The sequence below is a fragment of the Nerophis ophidion genome, linkage group LG05 (genome assembly GCF_033978795.1).
Source record: "Nerophis ophidion isolate RoL-2023_Sa linkage group LG05, RoL_Noph_v1.0, whole genome shotgun sequence".
In the NCBI taxonomy this organism is placed as follows: Eukaryota; Metazoa; Chordata; class Actinopteri; order Syngnathiformes; family Syngnathidae; genus Nerophis; species Nerophis ophidion.
In genome coordinates, this window is record NC_084615.1 from 57422546 (window position 1) to 57448161 (window position 25616).

The 25616-nt window shown below is 36.9% G+C and overlaps 1 protein-coding gene across 1 annotated transcript in view; it reads right to left on the reverse strand.

Annotated features, from left to right (window-relative positions):
- trappc11 (trafficking protein particle complex subunit 11) overlaps window positions 1–25269 on the reverse strand; it is a 40149-nt gene extending 14880 nt beyond the window's left edge. Inside the window, exons 1-21 of the mRNA XM_061901569.1 lie at window positions 25116–25269; window positions 21639–21863; window positions 19271–19440; window positions 17986–18056; window positions 17343–17457; window positions 16293–16392; window positions 16149–16222; window positions 14643–14739; window positions 14121–14254; window positions 12309–12450; window positions 10623–10716; window positions 9594–9673; window positions 8465–8543; window positions 7391–7445; window positions 7095–7240; window positions 6029–6090; window positions 4726–4858; window positions 3796–3926; window positions 1377–1502; window positions 373–548; window positions 133–281 (exon numbers count right to left, since the gene is read on the reverse strand). Coding sequence (XP_061757553.1) covers window positions 133–281; window positions 373–548; window positions 1377–1502; window positions 3796–3926; window positions 4726–4858; window positions 6029–6090; window positions 7095–7240; window positions 7391–7445; window positions 8465–8543; window positions 9594–9673; window positions 10623–10716; window positions 12309–12450; window positions 14121–14254; window positions 14643–14739; window positions 16149–16222; window positions 16293–16392; window positions 17343–17457; window positions 17986–18056; window positions 19271–19440; window positions 21639–21845 — 2341 coding nt within the window. The 5' untranslated portion in view covers window positions 21846–21863; window positions 25116–25269. The remainder of the gene's footprint in view (window positions 1–132; window positions 282–372; window positions 549–1376; window positions 1503–3795; window positions 3927–4725; window positions 4859–6028; window positions 6091–7094; window positions 7241–7390; window positions 7446–8464; window positions 8544–9593; window positions 9674–10622; window positions 10717–12308; window positions 12451–14120; window positions 14255–14642; window positions 14740–16148; window positions 16223–16292; window positions 16393–17342; window positions 17458–17985; window positions 18057–19270; window positions 19441–21638; window positions 21864–25115) is intronic.
- Window positions 25270–25616: the final 347 nt, after the last annotated feature.

Genomic DNA, 25616 nt, shown 5'->3' on the forward strand with positions numbered 1-25616 from the left:
ATAATTTTAAAGTAAAAAGCTTCATATGACTTGTGTGAAAGTATTATTTGAGGTGGGATGTACAATAAATAAAAACTCAGAGAGAGAGAGAGAGAGAGAGAGAGAGAGAGATACAAAATTGTGCAGAAATACCAGGTTTGAGTCCTGCAGTCAATTTCAGGTCCTTGGATAGAGCGTCCTCTAGGGATTGAACAGTGAAGTGAATGCAGTACATTTCATTGCTGAGAGCAGGAGGTTGATGGTGGAGCTCCACATGGACCTTTGGTACTCTTGATATGATCCTAAACATGACAAGCAGTTGAGAGCAAGCACACTGTAGCCAAACTTGGAATATTGTGCAGGATAACATGAGCAGTAATCAGCACGCCTCACATGGTACTTTGCAGGATGTTTAAGCGGTCCCAATCTAGCTCCTCTTCGGCGTCACTCCCGCCTGATGACCGGTTACTCTGCAGGACTTCTTGGGTTAAGGCCGCGTCCCCGCCGGCACCTCTCCATCTCAAAAACACACAGCGACCACTGCCAAACATGACCTCGATACCAGTCACCTGATAAGGAAACAAACATTTACTTGACAAAAATTGTTTAAATGGATATATTTTAAACAACTGAAGAACTGCCCGGTGGACTGTTAGTTAACATGTTTGCTGCAGTCAGGAGACAGCGGGTTAAAATCTCTGTTTGAAATTCTCGGCGTGGAGTTTGCATGTTCTTTCCAAGCTTACTTTCATTTTCTCACTTCCTCCCACACCTCAAATACATACATGTTATTATACTGTATACTGTCCATACAGCAGATATGAATATGGTTTGCAAGTTTGTGTCGTGGGCTCTACCTTACCCGTCAACCAACTGACAAGCACTATAGAAAATGGATGGATACTTTTAAATAAGTTACATTGATAATGCTACATGTATTTTCATGGCTTGAACAGACGTTTTGGTGTAGTATAATTGTACTTTGTCTTGAAGAACACATCCATCCATCCATCCATTTCTACCACTTATTCCTTTCAGGGTTGCGGGGGGGTGCTGGAGCCTATATTGAAGTTAAATCAATGAAACTGACATTTATTGACTATCATTAGCAGTATTGCCCATGTGACAAGAAGTTTTCATTTTACAATTGAAATGCTAAAATTTGTGAAATTTTGCTAGGTTGTTTTCAATGAATTCAGAGAATACAATAAAAACAGTTTAAGGAAATGTTTGACAATGTAATAAAAATTAAAATTGTTACAAGGATTTAAAATTAACTTTAACTGTATTTAAATCACTTTAATGGTAATGAAAATTAGCCCGTTCCAACCATACTTGTCAGGGTTAGGGTCCAAAAAAGTGTGAAGACCCTGAGACAACACACCAGTTTAGCTCACCTCAATTTTTTTCCCGATATCTTTGGTTTTTGCCACAAAGCTGAAGTTGTAACATTTGGTTTTTCCAGGCATTAGAAGTTTGCACTCCTGACTTGTTGCCTCCACAACACACCATTGATTGTATTCCTAGAAAGATAGGAAAAAACAATCATTTCACACATCTAACCATAGAAAGGGAGTCCCTAGCTGGTTGACTTCAAATTGCAAACAAGTCTTTAAATTGTGTCAAACAGTCAAGTAAAATAATCAAAAACGTTTAATCTTTCAAAAAGTCATGATTGCGTGGTCATGTTTGCTGTGCATTTGGGTGTGCTGTAGTGCTGCATAAAAGGAGCAGGATCTGCTTTTCATCCAAAAGTAAATGCAGACAATGAACATGACACCACCTTCCTGCTGCTGGAAAAACTTGCCATTAACTAATCAAAGCATTACAGGCCATTTGGTTGATGAGGAAGACGGAGAAGGACCAGAGCCGTGCATAGAAAGTATGACAAATCTGTTTTAAAGTTGGTAGCAAACATGGCGCCGTGTAGTCACATGAGCGACTTTTGACCAATCAGAGATATGGTCAGATGATCTCGTTTATGATTAGTCAAAAGCTCCTCACAGGAATACAGGGCGCCATGTTTGCAACCAACTTTGAAACAGAGTTGGCCGTACTCTCGGAAGGGTGAGTAAATACGGCTAACATGTGGACAACTGATGTGGAGAAGTACTGAAATGACCACTTGAATAGGAGAATGAAATATCTTATTATAGTGCCTTCAGCATTTTGCATTTTTTGGTGATTGTTCTTTGTTGGCCTAAAATACCTGAATTTGTGGCAGCTTTTACAAAAACTTATAGCAAATCTTGCAATGTTTTGTGGCTTTTTTTCCAATAGCATCAAATCAATTTGGGTTTTCCCGGAAGTTGTTATCAATGTTATGCAAAAGTGTTGTTTCTAACTTTAAACCCTAAACACAAGGTTTTATCAAACATTGGAAACAAATATTGTATTGATGTTTCACTTGTTTTATACCACACAATGTTATTATTTAGTTGGCAGTAAAAGGGCATCATTGTTAAATTACTGTACTGTAACAGACACCACCAAAGACTTCCTTTTATCCTCATGTATGCTCTGTCATCTACAAGTTGCAGATACAGTATCCTATGTGTATGTTTTACGGTTAAAGTGTTTGAATGTTAATAAGTGTATTTCACAGAATGAATCTTGTTGTTTGATACATATCCAAACAGGTTTTTTTTTATTCGATACATTGTAAGAGTTTATTACATGTTAGAAATAAAACATTTTAAAATGTTTTCCTTACTTAGATTTGAAATTTTAGTAGGATTTTAAGACCCACACTACATGATGTCTAAATGAAAAAATTAATGTGCAATAATACATCTGAGATTGTACTTAAAACTACTAACAAAACAAGAAAAACTGTTTTTTAAAGTAGTATCATAAAAGGTAAACACAAACAAAAAAATGTGGAAAATCCTTTTTGACCCGTGATTAAAGGGGAACTGCTATTTTTGTGGAATTGTGCCCATTGTAGACAATCCTTATGTGAGAAAAGCACACATATATTGTTTTTTTGATTTTTTTTAATGCATTCTGACACAAAAATTAACGCTAGTAAGAGTCTGGAAACATTGGGAGTAATGGGATTTGCTCTAAAAATATCAAAAACCTCCAAGCACATTTATAATAACAACATGTAATATTTACGTATTTTGGGCATTTTAAGCATATGACGGCGCATTAATTTCACAGACGCATCACAACGTTTTTATTTCCTGCAACAAAAATAGTAATCATGTAGGTATCATGGCAGACTTCATGAGAGTCAACGACAACGACTTTGATACAGATGATGATCCAGAATGTCATATTTTTGAGCCTGGATACACGGAGGATGAGATACAAGTTTTAGAAGCTGAGTAATAGGCAGATCCAGTAAGTAGCACTATTACGAAATGCTAAACAAGAAATACAAACTACGAACATAAAAAAACACAATAACTTACGGAACAATGTCTGCTCCCACTTGTATGTCGACTGATGGGAAGTTTATATCTTCCGGTTTGGATTAAGAATTAATCATAATCCTCAAAACAGCAAAAAAAAGTTGGGCGCAAACAAGCTTCTTTTTATGTTTTTTTCTCGATCTCCGGGTCTAAGTTACATAACAAAGGTCACCAATTCCTTGGTTTATGGCCACAACTATCTACCATACAAGTGTGATGCAGGCTTTATGGACGCAATAAATTACTCCCATGAGCTTCATTGTTAGCCACCTCGTACCTGCCGTATTTTACAAATTACGGTAGAATGCATAAAAAAAGAACTTGACAAATGTAAACAGATGAAGTATAGATAAGATTAAGTGAAATATAGTAATGCAGTTATTTCAATATATTGTACCTGATTACTCAAGCTGACAGCCAGTTTGGTGAAGGATATAGGATGAGGACAGTCAACTCTCAAGAACACCTGCAGTTGGATAGCTTGGTCCACATGAAAACTGGGAGACTGGAACTTGGCTTTGCATTGAACTAGGGGCACATATGGATGTGAGAAATGTCTTTAAAAATTACACCACACAAACTGCTTTATGAAATGATATAAAGTATTCTGCCACACATTCTACAGTCGTTTTTACTTAAAATTATTACCTGGTTGTTCACAGAAATGTGTGTATTTAAAGTACTAGCTACAATAAAGTTTTTTACTTTTTTCAGTAATACCCATACTGAATTTACGGAATATTCCGTTTGGTATAGAGGAGTATGGATTTACCACACAAGAAACAATAAAAGTGATGGACAAAAAAGTGTTTATGGCAACTACTCAGAAGACAAATACAGTGTTTGGCTAGCAGGAGTCATGGCTAGTGATGGTGCCAAGGAGGAGCCAGAAGTTAAAAAACTTATTCTATGGTTAACATTTACTATTTAGGAACACTTAGCCTTCTCGGTGAAATATGTAAAGAAAGACAAGTAAATAAGTAGAAAGCAATGTGCTGTTGTTGTTCAGTCGAGATGGAAAACAATACCACAAACTAAAACTATTGTTACTGTACCTCAACCTATAATAATCTTGTATATTTTTTTCACAATTATCTTAATTGGAGTATTAGCTGCCAGTAGTGTGCAGTTTATTGTGTTGGATTTGAACATTGTCCAAGGTACTGTACGTATCCAGTAGCAATGGGTAGTCTTGCACTTTACCTACTACCTATTTGTTTTTGAAAGCATAGAGACACATTGTTAGAAATGTGTAATAAAGCCATCAACCATGATTCTATGTCATGTCAAATGCACTTTTGAGTACAGTATAATGAGTGTTACTCACTGAAGGGTATATAGTCCTGCACATCAATAATACATTGGTTTGAGCTACAAGAAGTCATGCTTTCATTCCACATTGCACGTGCAGCAGCAGCAGAAGATTGATCACACTGAGGCTCAGCATCAGGAATCTTGTTCTGTTAAAAACAACAAATGGAGAGATGATCACTATGTACATACAGCATACAATCATTTGCAATTAATAGGCCATACAAGTTTTCTAGCGCATGGATTTATGTTATTTTGTAAATGAAACACTAGATTGACAACCATAATGTTAAGTGCTCGACTAATGGATTTATACTTTAAGTCTCAGTGCCATAATGCAGTGGTCCCCAACCTTTTTGTAGCAGCGCACCGGTCAACGCTTGAAAATGTGTCCCACGGACAGGGAGGACCCAGAAGGGGGAGAGGGTTTTTTTTTGTTTTTGTTTTTTTCATAAAGAAATACAATCATGTGTGCTTAGGGACTGTATCCATGCAGACTGTATTGATCTATATTGATATATAATGTATGTATTGTGTTTTTTATGTTGATTTGATAGCTAAAAAAAAAATAAAATAAGAAATTATTTTTTTATTTCTTGTGCGGCCCAGTACTAATCGGTCCGCGGACTGGTACCGGGCTGTGGCCCGGTGGTTGGGGACCACTGCCATAACACATATATTTGAATACGAGCCATACAAAGCATTGACATGTTGTGGGGGGCATGTGGGGCGGCATAGCTCGGTTGGTAGAGTGGCCGTGCTAGCAACTCGAGGGTTGCAGGTCCGATTCCCGCTTCCGCCATCCTAGTCACTGCCGTTGTGTCCTTGGGCAAGACACTTTACCCACCTGCGCCTAGTGCCACCCACACTGGTTTAAATGTAACTTAGATATTGGGTTTCACTATGTAAAGCGCTTTGAGTCACTCGAGAAAAGCGCTATATAAATATAATTCACTTCACTTCATTATTATATTATCTACAACTTATACAACAACAGAAGCAAAGAACTATGAATCCATATTTTCCTCCATTGCAATTACATAAAAACATTGCAGGCGTGGATTGTATGTACAAATTAATTTCATGAATAAATAAAAATAAAGGATCTTGAGCAATGGGGGATAGTTTCAAAGGGGGGGCTCACCCCTTAAAATTATGATATGAGAAACATCAATATATTAGTGATACTTGCATGTTTATGATTATTATAATTTTACTGTCTTTACTTCCCATCTGCAAAACATATATCTTTTTACAGTACTCTGTTTTCTTTATATGTGGGTAACAATAAATTAGAGATAGATATGCTGTGGACGCACCTTGAGAACTTTTATGAGGTTCTGCTCAATCCGGGACTTTTGCTCATTGGTCAGTGTTGAAGCTGAAATAGAACATCCAAATATCAGCATCTTCAAAAAATTATACAAATGTATATTTTAACAGACCCCTTGAAAGATATGAATATATATAGGTACAGTTTCCTTTACGGATATGACTATATACTGTATGTTCTTCTATAGAATTTAGAAATATATAATGTAACATACTCTTCAATAATGAAAATATATACTGAAAGATATTGTAACATCCCTCACAATATATGAATACATTAGTGCTGCAGCTATTAATTATTTTAGTCATTGAGTAATCCGTCCGTAAATATGTTCGATTAATCAAGTAATCGGATAAAACACACTTTGTAGCCTCAACATATATTTTAATGAAAATAGTCGAAATAAATAACTATTTTCTGCTTGCTTTTTATTTTAAATTTTTTTTTTGTAACGCACCAACAACAGTGACATACATTTATAAAGATAAATAAAAAGTCAGCTGTGTGCCGCCACACGGATCACGGCACCCACACACCACTGCTCTTATGTGTGCCGTATTACAGTCGCCGTGCGGAAACTATGTCCACATATTTAAAATTCAGAGCACTCCATGCGGTGCGAAGTGAACAATTTTTGTAAGCTAAACTCAAACAATTAACCGACGCAACCATTTTTTTAAGCAAATTAATCGCAGTAGCCTTATAATATATCCTGTAACATGCTCCTTTAAAATGCATGAATACATATTGTAACATCCTTGTGTGGAATTATAAAAAAAAAAAGATAAATAAAATCACCAAAGTGCTTGTTTAACAGCAAATGTTGATGGTGATGCATTACAAAAACTTTATTTATAAGGACTTTTGAACATTGTGTTGATCAGCCCAGCATACATCATCTCAAAACATCCTGCAACCCACCTGCTGTACTCAGTCACTCACCTGGTCAACATGGAGACACCACTAGTCTGAACCACTACACATTACACTTACAGTAATTGTGCATTAACACTCTGGCTTATTGGTTTAGTGTCTGAATACTACCTACTTACCTCTGCCAAGAAGTTCCATACAATATATGATGTAGTCTTTGACACTGGCCATCAGGTAGGCACAATGAAGAGCTGTGGTTAAAATGGCTGACTGGATTCCACACCAATGTTCTGTGCGATAGTCACACATCACATAGTCCAACAGCCTGATAACAAAACAAGCACAGAACAACTCACTGACAAGACAATTTTTGAAACCATAGAAGTAAAAATAGAAAGTTAAATGTGATGTGTTCATCTAGGAAAATAAATATCAGCGTGTAAAAGTGAAAAGTCGAGAAAAACAAATAACTTACTTGAGGGCTTTGGCATAATCTTGAGCATGATAGTATTCCTCTCCCATTTGCACCACTGGTAAAAAATGCAAAGCAGTTAAAATGGATTCATTATAAAATAAACTTGTAATGATCATCAAATTATATGTCGATAACAACACAAACAATGCTTAGAAATGTAGCTTTCTCATAGATTGTACTCATTTCGGTCCCCATTAAAAATTTGTTGACACTCTGCTTTTTATGTTTTGCACAGGGTGCACCCCGCCTACCGCCCGAATGCAGCGAAAGGGACAAGCGGTAGAAAACGGATGGATGGACAACACAACCACACCTAGGAAGGACATTAATTGTGTTAAAAAACAAAGGGCCCTGATTTAAGTGCAAAACATGTTCTACATGCATCTTATAGTAATTGGAAAAACTATCTTAGTACAGAAGAACAATCTCAGTATAAAAAAAGACTTACAGCCTACGCAATTAAAATTATCTTAGCAAGTACATATATTTACATTGTGCTGGATATATTTGGATGAATTATAGCTGTATTGGGATGAATGCATTGAAAACACAACCTCACCAAGTATATATATTTCTAATTGCTACTCAAAATATCTAAACATGTGACATAAAAACTTATTTTTAAACAATAGATCTTCTGAGGAAAGAAATACTACATTTGAGCATCACACCTTTGTTATAAGACACACAAATTCACAATACTAGTAGTAAGTACCGGTATAGCTAATGATACTTTAATTGCTAATTTCAAGCTCATTTACGTTTTTAAAGCTTAAATATAATGTAGTATATCATGAAATCTCACCAAGACAATGTTGAGTTTTCTATTGGGAGATGTGTCTGCTCATTACTGTCAAGCACAATTAACTTGTATTATTTTATTTTATTTTTTTACTCTTTTTAAGAGGGGCAATTTTTCCAGTGTGGGAAGACATCCACTAACACAAATGTGAAGTTTGTTTAATAATTTGCGTGTATTGTAGTGTTGCTAGAAGTCATAAGAATGTGTGTTTTATGGTGGTTGTGTAGTTGAGCATAATTAAATAAAAGATTTGATAGTAAAGTGTTACTTACTGAGGTGACTTTTCATTCGTGGACACTTGTACTTCTTAAACTGGGCAACAGCATTACTGAGAAGAGTGATGATCACCTCCTGGGCAAACACAATCCTTTGTTTTAATACAGTATATACTAAAATGCTGAACACACAGCACACATCAAAGTCCTAATGTATGTACAGAGAAAGAAGGAGCGTATGTATTCAGTCTACACCGCACATGTTTTCACAGTAATAACTATATAAGCTCCTTTAAATTTAAATACTTTTTTTATTAATACATGTTTTTATATTACTGGTTCATATAACAATACTGCATCATACATTCTACTAAAGAAGGAAGAAACTTTGATGTCGGATGACATGTAAGGACGACACTTTGGGATTAGCTGCTCTCAATTAAGGAAGGAGACTTTGATTTCAAAAGATCAGGAAGACAATGCATAATATGCAGAATTCAATTTAAGACAACATATACTTTGATGTCTTTATCAGGAAGACAATAACTTAAGAGAAATGTGTTAATATCGTTAATAAGATGACAATGCAACATATGCTGCATTCTACTCAATAAAAAAGATACTTTGATGTCCTAATTGGGACGACAATGCAGTGTATACTGAATGTCACTGAAGAAAAAAGACACAATGTCCTAAAAAAGACTTAGGAAAACAAAGTATGATATGCTGCAAATAACTTAAGAAGATACATCGATGTCCTTATCAGGACGACAATGCATGATAGGATGCATTCTACTCATGTATACAATTCATTGATGGCCTTATCAGGACAACAATATGCTGAAATTGAACTTGAGAAGAAAAAAGGGAGAGAAATAGAGACTATCCGCAGTTGGAATTCATCTTTCCACCTCAATGAACCATAGTTATCTAGCTCCAGCAACACTCATGTAGCTCCAGAGATTGACATAACCACGACCATGCTTGACTGTAGACACAATTCTCTTATCGATGTATTCAGTTTTGTTTCCAGATATTTAAACGAACATTTTCATTTTTAGAGCATAGTAAATCTTTACTGCTCTACCAGAAGTACACTGACTACTCTAAAGTCTATCCAAGTTTACTTCCTACAGTTTTCTCCGTTGAAAAGATAAGGGTGTTGTGTACCATTGCATGCACTTACAGAATGTGGTACATCTCTTTCTTTAATCTGTAACGCTAGGATTCCTCTCTTTTCTTTGTCTTGGTCAGGAGGATCAATACCTACAAGAAAAATTATAACATTTTAAAAAATTTCTCAGAGATATTATTCAAGTATTTAAGACTATGATTACATCGAAGGCTTAAAACGGTCATTTGTCAGTTATGATATAGGACATTTTTTATGTACACAAATATTACAAATTAGTACATATGCAAACAGCACATGTACTGTATTTGTAATCAGACTTTTTTTGTATTCAATTAAAACAAATACATGTTATTAAACAGAACGTGTTTATGGCATATAGTTGGTAAACAAATCTAATCTATCAAATCTAGAGCAGCTTTTGGGTTGCAGTAGTCATGGCTACCGATGGTGCCATGGAGAATCTAGAGCTTAAAGAGCCTTTGAAAGTATCCTGTTTGGGAACACTTACAGGTGCAATACATAAAGACGATTGGATAAGATGAAGCTGCCACTGTTCAGTAGAAATGGAGAACATGAATACAAACTAACTATTAATACTGTACTTCAGACAATAATAAACTTAACCACAAATTGTACTTAAGATAATAATAATTAAGTTTACTACAAGCTACCAATACTGTACTTGAACCCACAATAAACTATAAACCAAATAGTCATTCACATTCAAAAGCCTGTTGTACTTGTCAGTATTACTTTTATATACTTTGTTTCTTAACTGTAGACAAAATGAATCCAATATTGATTGAAACTGATTGGACATAAAATCATGATAAAGGCATAGTTACTTCAAATACTTTCAAAAATGTTGGTTGGTTGGGTGTGTGTGTGTGTGTGTGTGTGTGTGTGTGTGTGTGTGTGTGTAATATGAATTTTGAGAGATGTGAAGTGGTTTGCATCCTTCTAGCCAAAACTGTTATTCATCAAATCAATGTGGACACAAGAACAATAAGATGAATACATTTGATTGAGTGCTGCTACTGTGAACATTGCCTTAAACGTCAATATGCATTAAAGACCTACTCTGATGTCCTTGTCTCCATGGTCTCTGACCATAGTAGTCCAGTCCTGCATTCTGGGTGTCCAATGGGTCAGATGAAGGATAAACTGCTCCAGCCTAAAACAATATTCATATCACAACAAATGTAAATACCCACTCAAATAAATTGATCAAGCTGAAGAAATTTAGCAAGATTGAAAAAAGTTACAGTGGATCATCGTACCAACAATCCATATGACCAACTCAGAACTGAACTTTACAAGCTCCTTGTTTGAGGATATGTACCAAAATAGAGGCAATAAACAAGAGGAACGAATATAAATCAAATAAAATATTCACTATTTACAGTACTTTGTTACATGTTGTACCAATAATCAGTCACAAGACATTTGTTTTAGTTTGTTCAAAGCAGATTTGAACTAAGGCTAAAGTCACTGGCAAAACAAGCTGATGCTAAAGCTACTAGATGTGTTCATGTATGTATTGCACAGATTTTTATCGTCATTTGGTGGGAGTTAGCTGAGATAGGCGCCAGCGCCCCCCGCGACCCCAAAAGGGGACACGCGGTAGAAAATGGATGGATGGATGAACAACATGACATACAAAGGTCACTTCCTCAACAGCGCCTCCCAGGGGCGACAGGAAATTGTTTGCACAGATCCAACCGTACTCTTCTAAAGGGCATTTTCTGATCGACATCATAAGAAAGGGAAACACAAGTTGAATAACTTGGCATCTTGAGGTCATGATTGGTGTGGACAAAGAAGATGACACTATGAATAGATTAATTAATATGTCAACGCCTCAATTTCTATTTGTTTAGTTTAGCCTTCCCCCTGCTGGCTTAATCGACGCCCTTATTTCTACTTGCATCAGCTTCTCCACCACCAACATTTGTGTGGATGAGCACCCATTCAATGCTGCTTGGATTTCATCTTGCTTTGCAGCTTTTTTATATCTACTTTCACTTTAGTCTGACCATAGCATCCATCCATCCATCCATTTTCTACCGCTTATTCCCTTTGGCGTCGCAGGGGGCTCTGGTGCTTATCTCAGCTACAATCGGGCGGAAGGCGGTGTACACCCTGGACAAGTCGCCACCTCATCACAGGGCCAACATAAATACAGACAACATTCAATGGGTTCAATCCCGAGCTCGGGATCTTTCTGTGTGGAGATTGCATATCCTCCCCGAGATTGCGTTGGTTCCCTCCGGGTACTGCGGCTTCCTCCCACTTCCAAAGACATGCACCTGGGGATAGGTTGATTGGCAACACAAAATTGGCCCTCGTGTGTGAATGTGAGTGTGAATGTTGTCTGACCAAAGCATCAATGTATGAAATGATAGCACTCACATGCGACATCTGTCTGATTTAAGGCAGTATTACAAAGCAAACCACACAAACTACCAAACCATAATTATTTCACCCACCCATCCATCCATACATTTTCTACCGCTAGTCCCTTTTGGGGTCGCTGGCGCCTATCTCAGCTGCATTCGGGCGGTAGGCGGGGCACACCCTGGACAAGTCGCCACCTCATCGTAGGGCATTATTTTACCCATGCAGGCAAAAAGGTTTTGTGAATAAACGGTCCTGGGTTTTAACTCCAAATTGTCCACATTATGATTACATTTTGTGTGAACTAAAAGTAAAAGATGATTCCAATTCAAATAGCTTATTGAGGCGCACAATGAAAAAAATAATCACCTGACTGAGCTGCAATGCTTGTCGCTTCCTATCCTGACTGTAGCAAGCAGCCTGCTGGTAGTAGAAACCAGGGTTTTGTGTCTGGATAGCTGGTAGGCCTAACTTGATTGCTTCATCAAAAAGCTCACCAAAAGACTGGAACCTGAGAAGACATTTTTACACAAGGTTTATCATCCACTTTTCAGTTAACCATCCGCGGCTAAAGGCCTACTGAAACCCACTACAACTGACCACGCAGTCTGATAGTTTATTTATCAATGATGAAATCTTAACATTGCAACATGTGCCAAAACGTCCGGTTTAGTTTACTAAATTGCAATTTTAAATTTCGCGCGCAAGTATCCTACTAAAATGTCGCAGTATGATGACGTGTGCGCGTGACGTCACGCATAGTAGAGGACATTTTGTTCCAGCACCGTTCACAGCTATAAGTAGTCTGTTTTTATCGCATAATTCCACAGTATTATAGACATCTGTGTTGCTGAATCTTTTGCAATTTGTTCAATGAATTATGGAGACGTCAAAGAAGAAAGCTGTAGGTGGGAAGCGGTGTATTGCGGCCGCCTTTAGCAACACAAACACAGCCGGTGTTTCATTGTTTAAATTCCCGAAAGATGACGGTGAAGATTTACTATGGAAAAGAGCGGTCAAGCGAACACGGTTCCCTACCACATGTCAACCGGCAGATTTCGGTGAGAACATGGTGGTAATTAGTCGGCTCTTACCATAGACATGAGCGGAGAGCTTGCGTTTCCTCCTGCAACTGTCAAAGAGGCCGCTGCGGACTCTCTTGCCTCATCCCACCGGCCGCCCCCGACCATCGGATGCTTCCACCGTGGAGGAGGGGGGAAAAAAATTAAAATTCTCAGCCCGGCCCCACCCATGCTGCCTTCGCCTCATCGAGAAACGTGGCTTCCCTCTGAGACACTGGCGGTCACCACACCCGTGGCCACACCCCTCCGGCTTTTTTTTCCCCCTGCTGTGCCAAATTCCGTTGACAAAAGTGCCAGGTTTACGCCACTTTCTTGCCGCACACTATTGCTATTGGATTGGACCACACACACAAAGTACAGTGTGTTATGCAGCGATCATTTCGAAAGATCATATTTCGAAGACGGTCCCTTGCGAAGGGCAGAGATGGGCATCGCCACCACCCGTCGAATGGTGCTGAAGAACAGTGTGGGGCCGACCTTCAGGTTGTACAGGTACGACCATATAATCTCACTAAAACACTAGTAACACAATAAGCAGATAAGGGATTTTCCAGAATTATCCTAGTAAATGTGTCTAATAACATCTGAATCGCTCCCACTGTATAGTCTTTTTTTTTTTTTCAAGTCCTTCACTCTCACTTTCCTCATCCACAAATCTTTCATCCTCGCTCAAATTAATGGGGAGATCGCCGCTTTTTCGGTCCGAATCGCTGTCGCTGCTGGTGAGGATGGGAGGAGCTCCACACCCCGTGACGTCACACACACATCTTCTGCTACTTCCGGTACAGGCAAGGCTTTTTTATTAGTGACCAAAAGCTGCGAACTTTATCGTCGATGTTCTTTACTGAATCCTTTTAGCAAAAATATGGCAATATCGCAAAATGATCAAGTATGACACATAGAATGGACCTGCTATCCCCGATTAAATAAGAAAATCTCATTTCAGTAGGCCTTTAAGGAGCATGTACAATTAATACATTGCATGATTCATGCGATAATCTTTTGCGATTTGTCACGTGAGTTAACCTGTTATTTTTGACAGCCCTAATATAAATATACACACAACAAATTTTAGTAGTATAATGTATATTATACTCACTGTTTTGACATCCATGCTGCATGCTCAAAGGCCAGCTCAGCACAACCAATCTTCTTCTTAAAAAGGTCAATGTGCTTTCTGAACTGAGAAATAGCATCAAGAGGAGTATTGTGCTGGAAACAAAGACGGCACACCTAAAAATAAAGGAAGAAAAACACTATCAGCAGCTTGTAATTCTTTTCTCTATTGTGTTTTCTCTCAAGAGCCAAATACTGATTCCATTACAGTCACTGGATATTTAACATTCACATTTCTTTACAATATCAATGTTTTCTCTTTGGTGGCTTTAGTAACATTGAACTTGCATTCTGTCTACAAGTAACGAGAACTGTGGATCTTTTTCTGCTCTAATTTCACTAACGGCTCAGCTGATACTGCTTGTTATTTAACGTTTCATCCCAACCAACAATCAGATCATTACATCTCTGTGTGACAAATATTTGTACCATTACAGTGTATTGACACATACAGGTATTGCTAGACGTTAATCATTACAGAATAGGGTATCAAACAGATACAGACCTTGTAGTTAATAAATCCTGCCAATGTTTTGATCTCCAGCATGTTTGACTCGTAGGCTCTGAGCTCTTGGACAAGATTATAAGCAGTCCTGTAGTGCCTGCAAAACCAAACAATTTGAGGAGCTTGTACAATATTTTTAAACACACATAATTGATGATACTGTATAACAGTGGTTCTCAAATGTGGGTACACGTACCCCTGAGGGTACTTAAAGGTATGCCCAGGGGTACATGAGATTTTTTTTTAAATATTCTAAAAATGGCAACAATTCAAAAATCCTTTATAAATATATTTATTGAATAATACTTCAACAAAATATGAATTTAAGTTCATAAACTGTGAAAATAAATGCAACAATGCAATATTCAGAGATGACAGGTACATTTTTTATGGACATGTTCCATAAATATTGATGTTAAAGATTTAGTTTTTTTGTGAAGAAATGTTTATATATATATAAGTTCATGAATCCAGATGGATTTCTATTACAATCCCCAAAGAGTGCACTTGAATTTGATGATTACTTTTGTCTGGAGAAATCTTTATTTATAATTGAATCCCTTGTTTATTTTTCAACAAGTTTTTACTTATTTGTATATCTTTTTTTCCAAATAGTTCAAAATAGACCACTACCAATGAGCAATATTTTGCACTGTTATACAATTTAATGAATCAGAAACTGATGACATAGTGCTGTATTTTACTTCTTTATCTCCTTTTTTAAACCAAAAACGATTTGCTTTGATTACGGGGTACTTGAATTAAAAAAATGTTCACAGGGGGTACATCACTGAAAAACGTTTGAGAACCACTGCTGTATAGGATGTGGGGTTCACGTTGATATTCTTCACTTTTATACTAAAATCAATCCCATGTGGATAAATGTTAAACTTGGCACACTTGTTGGTAAGATCATCACCAGGCAATACCTTATCTGAAATCAATATCACCAAAAAAGGATACAGATATGATTGTCTCTTTTTTTAATCTCAATATTTGTCACTCAATATTACCGAACATCCCTAATAAGAATCAAAAGAGTAAAGAATAAGACTATTTTTTACTTACAGGATGATTTTTTTTCCTGTGTAAAGTTCTAATGCAAACTATTTTTCATTGGGGGCATGTTGTAGTTATGGCAGACCTCAGAGGGCTTTTAACAGTCAATATACAATAATTGTAATGTAGAAGTGACTCATGATATTTTTACATGATTGCCTATGCATTCTTTTTTTTTTTTTTAGGTACAAATTGATGGATCCCTTGCTTTGAAATCACAAGTCAGGGTAAAAACAGATATTTATTTTAATTTCAACAAAATATTTTTTTTGCAAAATTAAATAATATTAAAGTATAAAATACATGCAATTGTTTGCTGTACATGCATTCTCGATCAAAATCAAAAATGAATTATGAAGGATTATGAAAATTTCTAGGCAATCATGGGCAACATAAATATTTGATTTTTAAAACATGCAGTGAAAAACTAACTCATTAATGACTTACTTTAAAGCATTCTGGGTGTCTTGCTTTAGCTCACTGAAGAAAGCAATTTTAAACTGGTGTCGAACAAACAGCAGCTAAAAAAAAAAAGTATATTGTACTAATCATGTAAATGTCATCACGTGCAAATATTATTTCCATAGTTACCTGATGTGTGGTCTTGTTGAGAAACTCCTTATGGGATTTAACCCTGCGGATTTCATTGTAATAGTATGTCTGAGCATGCTCGTAAAAAGCATTCTCCAACCTGCAAAGATTTAGATAAGATTATTTTACACACAATACATTATAGTGCACTACTCACAGTTGTGAAGGAAACTTAACTGTTCACCTTGAAATAATACTTTAAATAAAAAGGTGCAATTTATTAAACTGAAATATAACAGAAACTTGTTTGATTTTGTGAATTAAATTAAGAAAAATACTTACTGCATTTAAAACTGTTTTAAGCTATTCACATGCACATGTAACATAGTACTAGTAGATAAAACAAGTATTTGATCCTCTACTTATTAAGTAAATTTACTCTAACAAAAATATCAACACATGTTTATTGTTGCTTTATTTGAAGGGAAATAATGTGAATCTTGAAATAATCTCATTTTGTGTATAAAATATACCAGTCACACTTTCAAACTTCAACACCACCATGAACAAGACCAACAAACTGTCAAAGATTATAGACTTGCTCAAAAATGGAATGGACTACAAGTTTGAAAACACCTGAATGAGTCACGACAAGACCCTCAAGAGAATGAGATGTGGTCAGATGACCTACAGGTACTACTACTAATACTACAACAACTGCGACAAACATCAGTGCAAGTCCACCAGTACAAGTACTACAACTACAATAAACTACAAATATACAACTACAAGAACACTAATACAAGTATTACAATTACAAGAAACTACTAAAGTACAACTACAAGGCACTACTATCATTACAAGAAACTATAATACACGACAACTACAGGTGCAATATTACAAGTACTACACCTACAGGTATAATAAACATGTGATCTCTGTATTGTATTGCGATGGAATATTTATTTCAAAGCATTTATATAAAAACGTATTGCTATTTTATTTCATGCTCGGGTGTATTGTGTTAAAATAATACTAGAGGAGTGTTCATATAAAAGTGGACACAGTAAATAAAGTATATTAATACAGCTGTAGGGAGTATTAAAGTACCGTATCATGTAACCAACAAGGTGGTCTGTGTGTGGAAGAACAAACAGACTTTTTCCTGACAAATCACACGCGTGGCAAAGAGCTGCAGCTCGTTCAGATGCCACCAAGTCTTCTCCTACACAAACACAAGACAAAGCAAATCATGAAATATACAGCATATACACTGTAAATAAAGAAGAAAACTAAATTTTTAGTAGAAGTTACAAATGAAAAAGTGATACAAGTCAAGTTAAGAATATGGAAGAAGCATCATTAATATATTGAAATATTAGATTTATTCTAAACCATAACTTTGTGAATACTTTTCACATCTTCACTTAATCAAAAAAAAAATTCTGTACATACTGCAATCACATAACATATACAAAACGTTTTTTTCTGAAGGTTAAATCATCCATACATATTTGAATCAAAGGATGTAGAAAGAATTGTAAAAATATATATATATATATATATATATATATATATATATATATATATACATATATATATGCATGCCAGTTGTGTGATATTAGCATCAACATTTCAACTATTTCTCCTGACAGTACAATGCATGAAATACTTAAATGGTGTGCAATCCTGCTGAAAAGACAGCTATAGATATAATAAATGTGATGTTATTAATAGCATATTGACTCCTCACCTGGAGGCAGAGGAGTTTTCTTCTGAATTAAAACCACAGCCACTTTGGTATTCCTGCTTTGGAGGCTTGACCTAAATACAAATCATTTACAAACTAAAAACATAGTCATGGGTTTAACATTGCCTCATATATAGCAATAAGTATGTTTGTCCAAACATATCACTGGTACTTCAAATTATAACAACGACTTTATCACTGAAGATCATTTGCTGTCAATCTCTTTTTGTAAACTCAGCTACTGTGAGAGCTACAAATATTTGGAGAGTTAAATGTTATAATGCTTTTTGTCTTTACAGGATACGCCATTCACAATGGATTCGAAATAAATCAGCATGTGACTGAAGTGAACACTTCGAACATTAATTTTACAGTTGTGCTAAACAAAGTAATTTAGGGACTAAAGCGACAGTAAGTATACCCAAACACACACTGATAAGCAGCATTTTAAGCTCATGGACATTTTATGCTGACGGATATCAATAAAAACAAGATTAATATAATTCCAATTACTACAGATGAATCACTGGATGTTATCTACAAAATGTAAATGGTAAATGCCATATTTTTGTCAAACTTAATTAAAGCTGAAACAACACTTTATTCATAGGCTGATTTGTTTATAGATTTATTTCAAATCCATTGTGGTTATGTAACAATGTGTATACTAATGAAGGCTTCTAAACGTTTGACAAAGATCATTTATATGACAGCCCTCTGGTGTTTTTAAAGATCTGTTGCAAAAATGTTAGTCTCTCACAGTTTGTTTAACTAAACTCACGGGCCCCTAGTTGAATAGCCCCAATAGTGAAAAGTACAGAACCTAAAATGGAATCTTGAGGAACACTACTAGTAGAATTAAAGAAGTTACTATAACTGCATCTGAAGTAAAGAAGCTACAGCAGCAACTTAGTTACATGAATCACACTACAAAAATGTGTAACTGCTATAAAAGAGAGTACTTAAAGGGGTGCTTTGAGGTTCCCAGGGTTCCATGTTTGCGAGCAAGGTTAAATGTCAATGCAAGGATCTGCCAATGTGTTTACAGTGGTCCAAGATATTCTATGCAACAGGAATACTATTATGTTTCAGGAATTTGCTGCACAAATGTTTGTCTCCCAAGTTTTGAAATGAACTCAGGGGTATGGTGTCATTCCATTGCAAGATTTGTCACCCGGGCCCGCCAGTTGAATAGCCCAGGTGCATATGTAAACTGTCCTATATGCAATGTCAGCTTTTGAAATTGTACTTGTAATAATACTGCAATCAAATCAATAGTTGTACATACCTGACAATCTCCACCTTAGTAGCACATTCCGATTGCTTCTCTTTCCACTGTGGGTCATCCCAGTCCAGTTCGTAGAAGACAACAACCAATGCTGGGACTAGGTTCAAGTGCTTGTTCATCCACAACGTTTTCAAGATCCCTTTAGGAATGTACCACTCGTAGGATGTACGCTACAGGGAGAGAAAAACATCCAGAAAACATTCAATGTCTATCATTTTAGCCATCCATTGTAGAAGGCAGTATTTCCTCAAAGGATGAAATATTGCTTAAAAGTAGACGGTGTGCAGAAGGATTAAAAAATTCAAGTTCAGATTTATCAAACACTAATAAATATACTGGAAACGATTTAAACAAAAGGTCACGACACAACAATAGTATAATATTAGCATCAACCAACATGGTTTCCACACCAGTACATGTTATTGTTGCCAGGTCGCATTCATTTCTTAAAATAAATGGCATAACAACATTCCAATGCCTGATGTTGGTGTTTTTATTTTGATATGAACTGAAGATACTGGTACAGCAGTATACATTTACCATCAATACATAGCATTATTGTGTAAATATCTGGAAACACAAGTAAGAACATGTCCTTGGTGTGAATATCACTGCCCTAATCATATTGGGACATGCAAAGCAGTTATCTTATATCTAACTAGGTCTGGACAAGATATTGTTCTACAAATTGTGGATACATTATATCATTGTCAGGATTATGTTAGAACCAAATTAAGCACCAATGTAATCATGATATATAATAATAATGCAAGTAACCCTTTCAAACGCAATAAACTTGAATTCTCATTAGTGTTATTTTAGCATTGTAATTGGAAGGACAATAATCTTTGATTAAACAAACAAAACTAACTCTCAATCTCCGTTAGCAAAAATAGATTTTTGATAAATATGTGTGGTCATCACTTTCCAACAAATTTAGCATAATTGCTGGTTGGTCCGTTTTGATGGGAACATCTTGCTCACTCAGTCTGAAGCTGAAATATTCCCTCACTGGACGTCTGACTTTGCAATCGTCTTATTTTCCTTCAAAGCTTTGTTACTTTGCAATGCTTCTCACTAAAAAACAGCGACACTATCAATCAAGGCTATGTCCATGTGTGTAAAGTATCACTCCTGTCTCCTCACGCCGAGACAAAGATTGTTGATGACAGACAAGAGGGTTCACTGTGTTAATTCAGTTCTGCTATTGATTAAACATGCTTAGATGCTGAGGGCGGCGCACAAAGGGCACCCACCTGCAGCCTGTTTAGAAGCGACAAAGAAAAAAAACATACATCGCATTTTCTGTTACGACTAAACTATTGTTGTAAAGCGTGAAATGTTTGTCATGCAATTAATACTGTTCTATGCGTCGCTGTTGCGTGGTCACGGCAGTTACTGCAACTTTGCAGAGTGTGCATTTTGCCTCACACTTCATTGAACAGAAGTTACCTAAGCCAAGCAGAGCAAGTTACGGTTCCAGCACATACTTCATGATGAAATACATTCATCTCCAAACGGTAGAAGTTTGTAGCTTTGTTTTTGTATGAGATATTGCCAGCTAAATTCACAATTTGATTGTAAATGGAGCCCCTTCATTATGCTAATCAGCCATGATTTGCAATGTCATCAAAGTCGTAGTAGTACAAATTCATATTTGTTTATCGTTTCTTTGTCGTTTATAGTAGCATTACAGTCTACATGTATATATTTGCTGCACATGTGTATAAATTGATTGTATCGTCTTTTTAGTTTCATCCTTTTAAATGTCGTCTATCATGCTGACAACGCTCATTGGTCACCAGAGTCATGACAAGAGAAAGTTGTTAGACAGCCATTGCACGAAACATGCACCACGAATGGCATATGGAAATGTTTCGATGCCGGCAGAATTACAGAGTTAATTTTCATTTGTCATTCAATTAATTGATATATTATCGGTCCGGGCCTGTATCTAATGGCCTTATCAGTCTTCCTAGCTCCATGTTGCAAAAGTCGCATACAGCCCAGCTTTCGAAGAGAGGGAATAGTAGTCACTATAATAGCCAGGGAACCATACCTCCCCTTTGCTAGCACCACTCCTGCACACTACCGCAACTATGATTGACTGTAAGCCGGACACAACCATCAAGCTACTCACTTGTGTTGCCAGCAAATTGGGCAATCATGCTGTGTTTTGACTCATTATCAGTGAACAGTTCAAACTCTACATAAACTACTCCACTGAAACATTAGGGGGTGTACTCACTTTAGTGAAATACTGTACATGAACAGAGACAATATATACAACTGTTCTTAAAAGCATTCATGTATTAAATACTCATGTATTGTTATCATTCAGTAATTTAACTTTTGTGTATTGGCACACCTTAGTACGACATTTGGGATACTCATGGTCACCCGGGAGAATTTTGAAAGAGATTGGAACTCTGTCAGCCCGTCTGTTGGTGCTAAAGACATCCCAGATAGCGCGGTGCACAGCGTTGTACACCACATCCAAACCAGTCAGAGCCACAAACGCCATCGGCCGACAGCACAGCTCTGGAGGAAGTTCCCACTGCAAACCTGCCATCATCTACTTCTCTACAAATACCTGAAAGATATGAAAACATACCCTATGTTATTTGTTTTGGATGAACAATGTTACTGCTCTTCTTCAATGTCATGGTTAACAAGTGTCGGTAGTAGATAACAGCGTTAGAGTATAATGGTCTTACTAACAGCATTATTATTGCAGTAACGAGTAATCTAATTAATTACTGTTCCCATTGTTGCAACATTGTTGCCATTACTGAGAATGTGAAAGTGCTCGTTACTACAGTTTGGTGGAATGACACGCAATGTGTCAGGTTTCAGACACATTTCAGCTGCCTGGAGAAAAAGCAGAAGGGGTAGGAGGATGATGACGGCATTGTAAATGCGCTGATTATGATTGGCTAGATGGGCAGATCATGCCTACTCACGCTGTTTCATTGACACACAACAAGCGCGCGATAATTGTGATGAGTCGGAGCCAGGGAAATTCAAAGGCAGCGTTCTCAAACTGAAAATACCGGCACTACTTTTTGCTCATTGAAATTAAAATTAAAAATGTTTATGCAAAATGCACGCTATGTCCAGGAAAAAAGTGTTTATCCACGTCTGCCTAAAACAACACATATTGCAACTTACATTGACACATGACACTTGCAGCTTTTGCTAACCGAAACCGAAGCCCATAAGTACCCAGCTTTTTAAATCAGTTTTTTTGGGGTCTGGGTGTCCCCTGCTTCTCCCGTGTCTTGTCCTCTGCTAGGCATGTCTGGCTATGGCCTGCTGCTGGCGGCATGTTGGGCCCAGCTCTGATGATCCTACTGCTGGCCCACCTGACTGCGTGGGGCTGGGGGTCCCTTGTTACCTGGGTACCCCTCCTGCTGTTTTGGGTTGGGCTTTCTGGGTGGCTGGGGCTGTACTTTGGCTCCCGTACACACTGGGAGACAAATATATTGTATATACAAATCCACATACATACTTACATACACAGGTACATACACAAATACAGTACATACATCCACATACACATTCACCGTACAAACATAAATATGCTGTACATATACAATGTCAAGCATTCAGATAAAATAACATTTTCTGTGGAAGTTAAATAATAGGGTTGTTTAAATTAAATTAGGAATTTGTAACAAAACCAACACCGTTTTGCAAAAATGCTAAATGTATATCTGTGTTGGTGTAAACTGCCTTCTGCCTGGATGTAGCTGAGATAGGCCCCAGCAACCCCCGCTACCCCAAAAGGGACAAGCGGTAGAAAATGGATGGATGGACATGCAAGCACATATGCATAAATACACTCATGTATATAACCCTGTTCCCTTAGGGGAAACTGGGTAAAACATGGCACCTTATGTTACTATAACAATCTACAAGATTAATACAATTCGCTTCTCCTTCTTCCCCTCCCCTCCATTTATCTGCTTTCTTTTGTAATTCAAGTTATCATTACATATATGTATTGTTGCATTTGAAAAAACTGAATTGTTGAAAATAGATATTATTCATAATCAATAGTGCCATTTCTATTGCTTCATTTGTAGTGCAATAAAGTCCATTGTCATTTCTGTGTTGTTGTTTACTTCAGTAACTGCTTCTTTGCTATGACTTTTCTTATCATATTTGTACATATCGTATTTTCTGAGCACTGCGATGAGACAGCGATTTGTCCAGGGTGTACTCTGCCTTCCGCCCGGATGTAGCTGAGATAGGCTACAGCAACCCCCGTTACCTCAAAAGAGACAAGCGGTAGAAAAATGGATGGATGGACATACAAGCACATATGCCTATATACACTCATGTATATAATCATGTTTCATCAAACATATATAAACCCTGTTCCCCTAGGGCAGGGTAGGGAACCTATGGCTCTAGAGCCAGATGTGGCTCTTTTGATGACTGCATTTGGCTCTCAAATAAATCTTAGCTGACATTGCTTAATACGGTAAGTAATGAATAATTCCTCTGGTAATCACAGTGTTAAAAATAAAAATAACGTTCAAATTATAAAACATTGTCATGCATTTTAATCCAACCATCCGTTTTCTATCGCACCTGTTCAAGAAGTCGTATTAATGGTCAAAATTATTTTATTTATTACTAGTTACCTTCAGAATAACAATGTTATTAAAAAGAATAAGAAATGCACACATTTAGTTGTTGTAATCAGGGAAAGTCCAAATAAAAGAGGAGGCGTAGAATTCTCTTGTCAGAGCGTGGGACAATACTGTACAAGGGTAGAGGTCTACGCGTTTCTCCTCATTGAGCTCATTTGAATCCATTCTCTGTTTAATTCCTTGCTTCTTGTCTGTTCAAAAGATGTCGTCATTGCTTGAACCTGACAGTTGTATTCAGTGTTAAAACTACTATCAACTCACGGAAATACATTTTAAAATATTTGGCTTTCATGGCTCTCTCAGCCAAAAAGGTTCCCGACCCCTGCCCTAGGGGAAACTGGGTAAAACATGGCACACTGACAAAGCTTACTTTTTTACTATAACAATCTACAAGGTTAATACAGTTCGCTTCTCTTTCTTCCTCCCCCTCCCCTCCATTTATCTGCTTTGATTTGTGATTTAAGTTATCATTACATATATGTATTGTTGCATTTGAAAAAACTGAATTGTTGAAAATAGATATTATTCATAATCAATAGTGTCATTTCTATTGCTTCATTTGTAGTACAATAATGTTCATTGTCATTTCTGTGTTGTTGTTTACTTCACTAACTGTTTCTTTGCTATGACGTTTCTTATCATATTTGTACATATCGTATTTGCTGAGCCCTGCGATGGGGCGGCGACTTGTCCAGGGTGTACATCGCCTTCCGCCCGAATGCAGTTGAGATAGCTCCAGCTACCCCAAAAGGGACAAGCGGTAGAAATGGATGGATGGATGGACGTATTTACTGACGTTGTTGTTGTTTCTCTGTCTTATCCGGCTGCAACAGTCACATGACTGTCACATGACACATTTTAAAGCGTTGAACAATGTCTTATTGGTTAAAATTGACCACGCAAATAGTGGGGCGACGCTATAGCTAACGACATGCTAACAGCCATCGCATAATAACATCATGCAACGCACGGCCGTCAAGTAAATGGATTAAGGTTATCCAAGTAGCACTGACACATGACATGAAATAACAATCAAGAACAATTAGGCATTCACGTAATATCCTAAATCCGCCATGAAAAATAAAAAGATGCAACCTCGATTATTGAAACACACGGGACCTTGAATTGAGATTTGTACAAGTGTAACGTCATCATAAATGTTATATTGATGAACAAGAACATACCTTAAGTTTAAAAATGAAGTAGAAAGATCACAAGTAGCATTGGTAGTTGTTTCTGTCAGACCAACAACTGCAGCTTGAGAAGTCTGCTCTGCTGCTGCATGCGGAAGTACATCTCCTAACAAGCCATACTACGCATGCGTACACGATAGCAAACCACGTCAACATTTAGCGTTTTTAATGGACTTTTGAACGAATGGAATTTATGTCCAAATGATACTGTATTAAAATTGTATGTGCAGAACTTATTTCGACTCGGCTCCTGGTGTCATGTCTCTATTTTTTGGTGCTTTTATTTTGGCTGTTTACTATCGCACCTTGCTGGTTTCCTTTCTAAGCGTGTTAAATATAAAATGAGCCTCATCTGCTGGCTATCCTGTGTATTGCTTTCTGCAGGAAACTACAATGGAATTTATTGATCTTCATGGGTGTCGATAAGTCAGCATTTGACCAATTGTAAATGTTATGCACATCATAATAAATAGTTTCACTATCATTTTACTC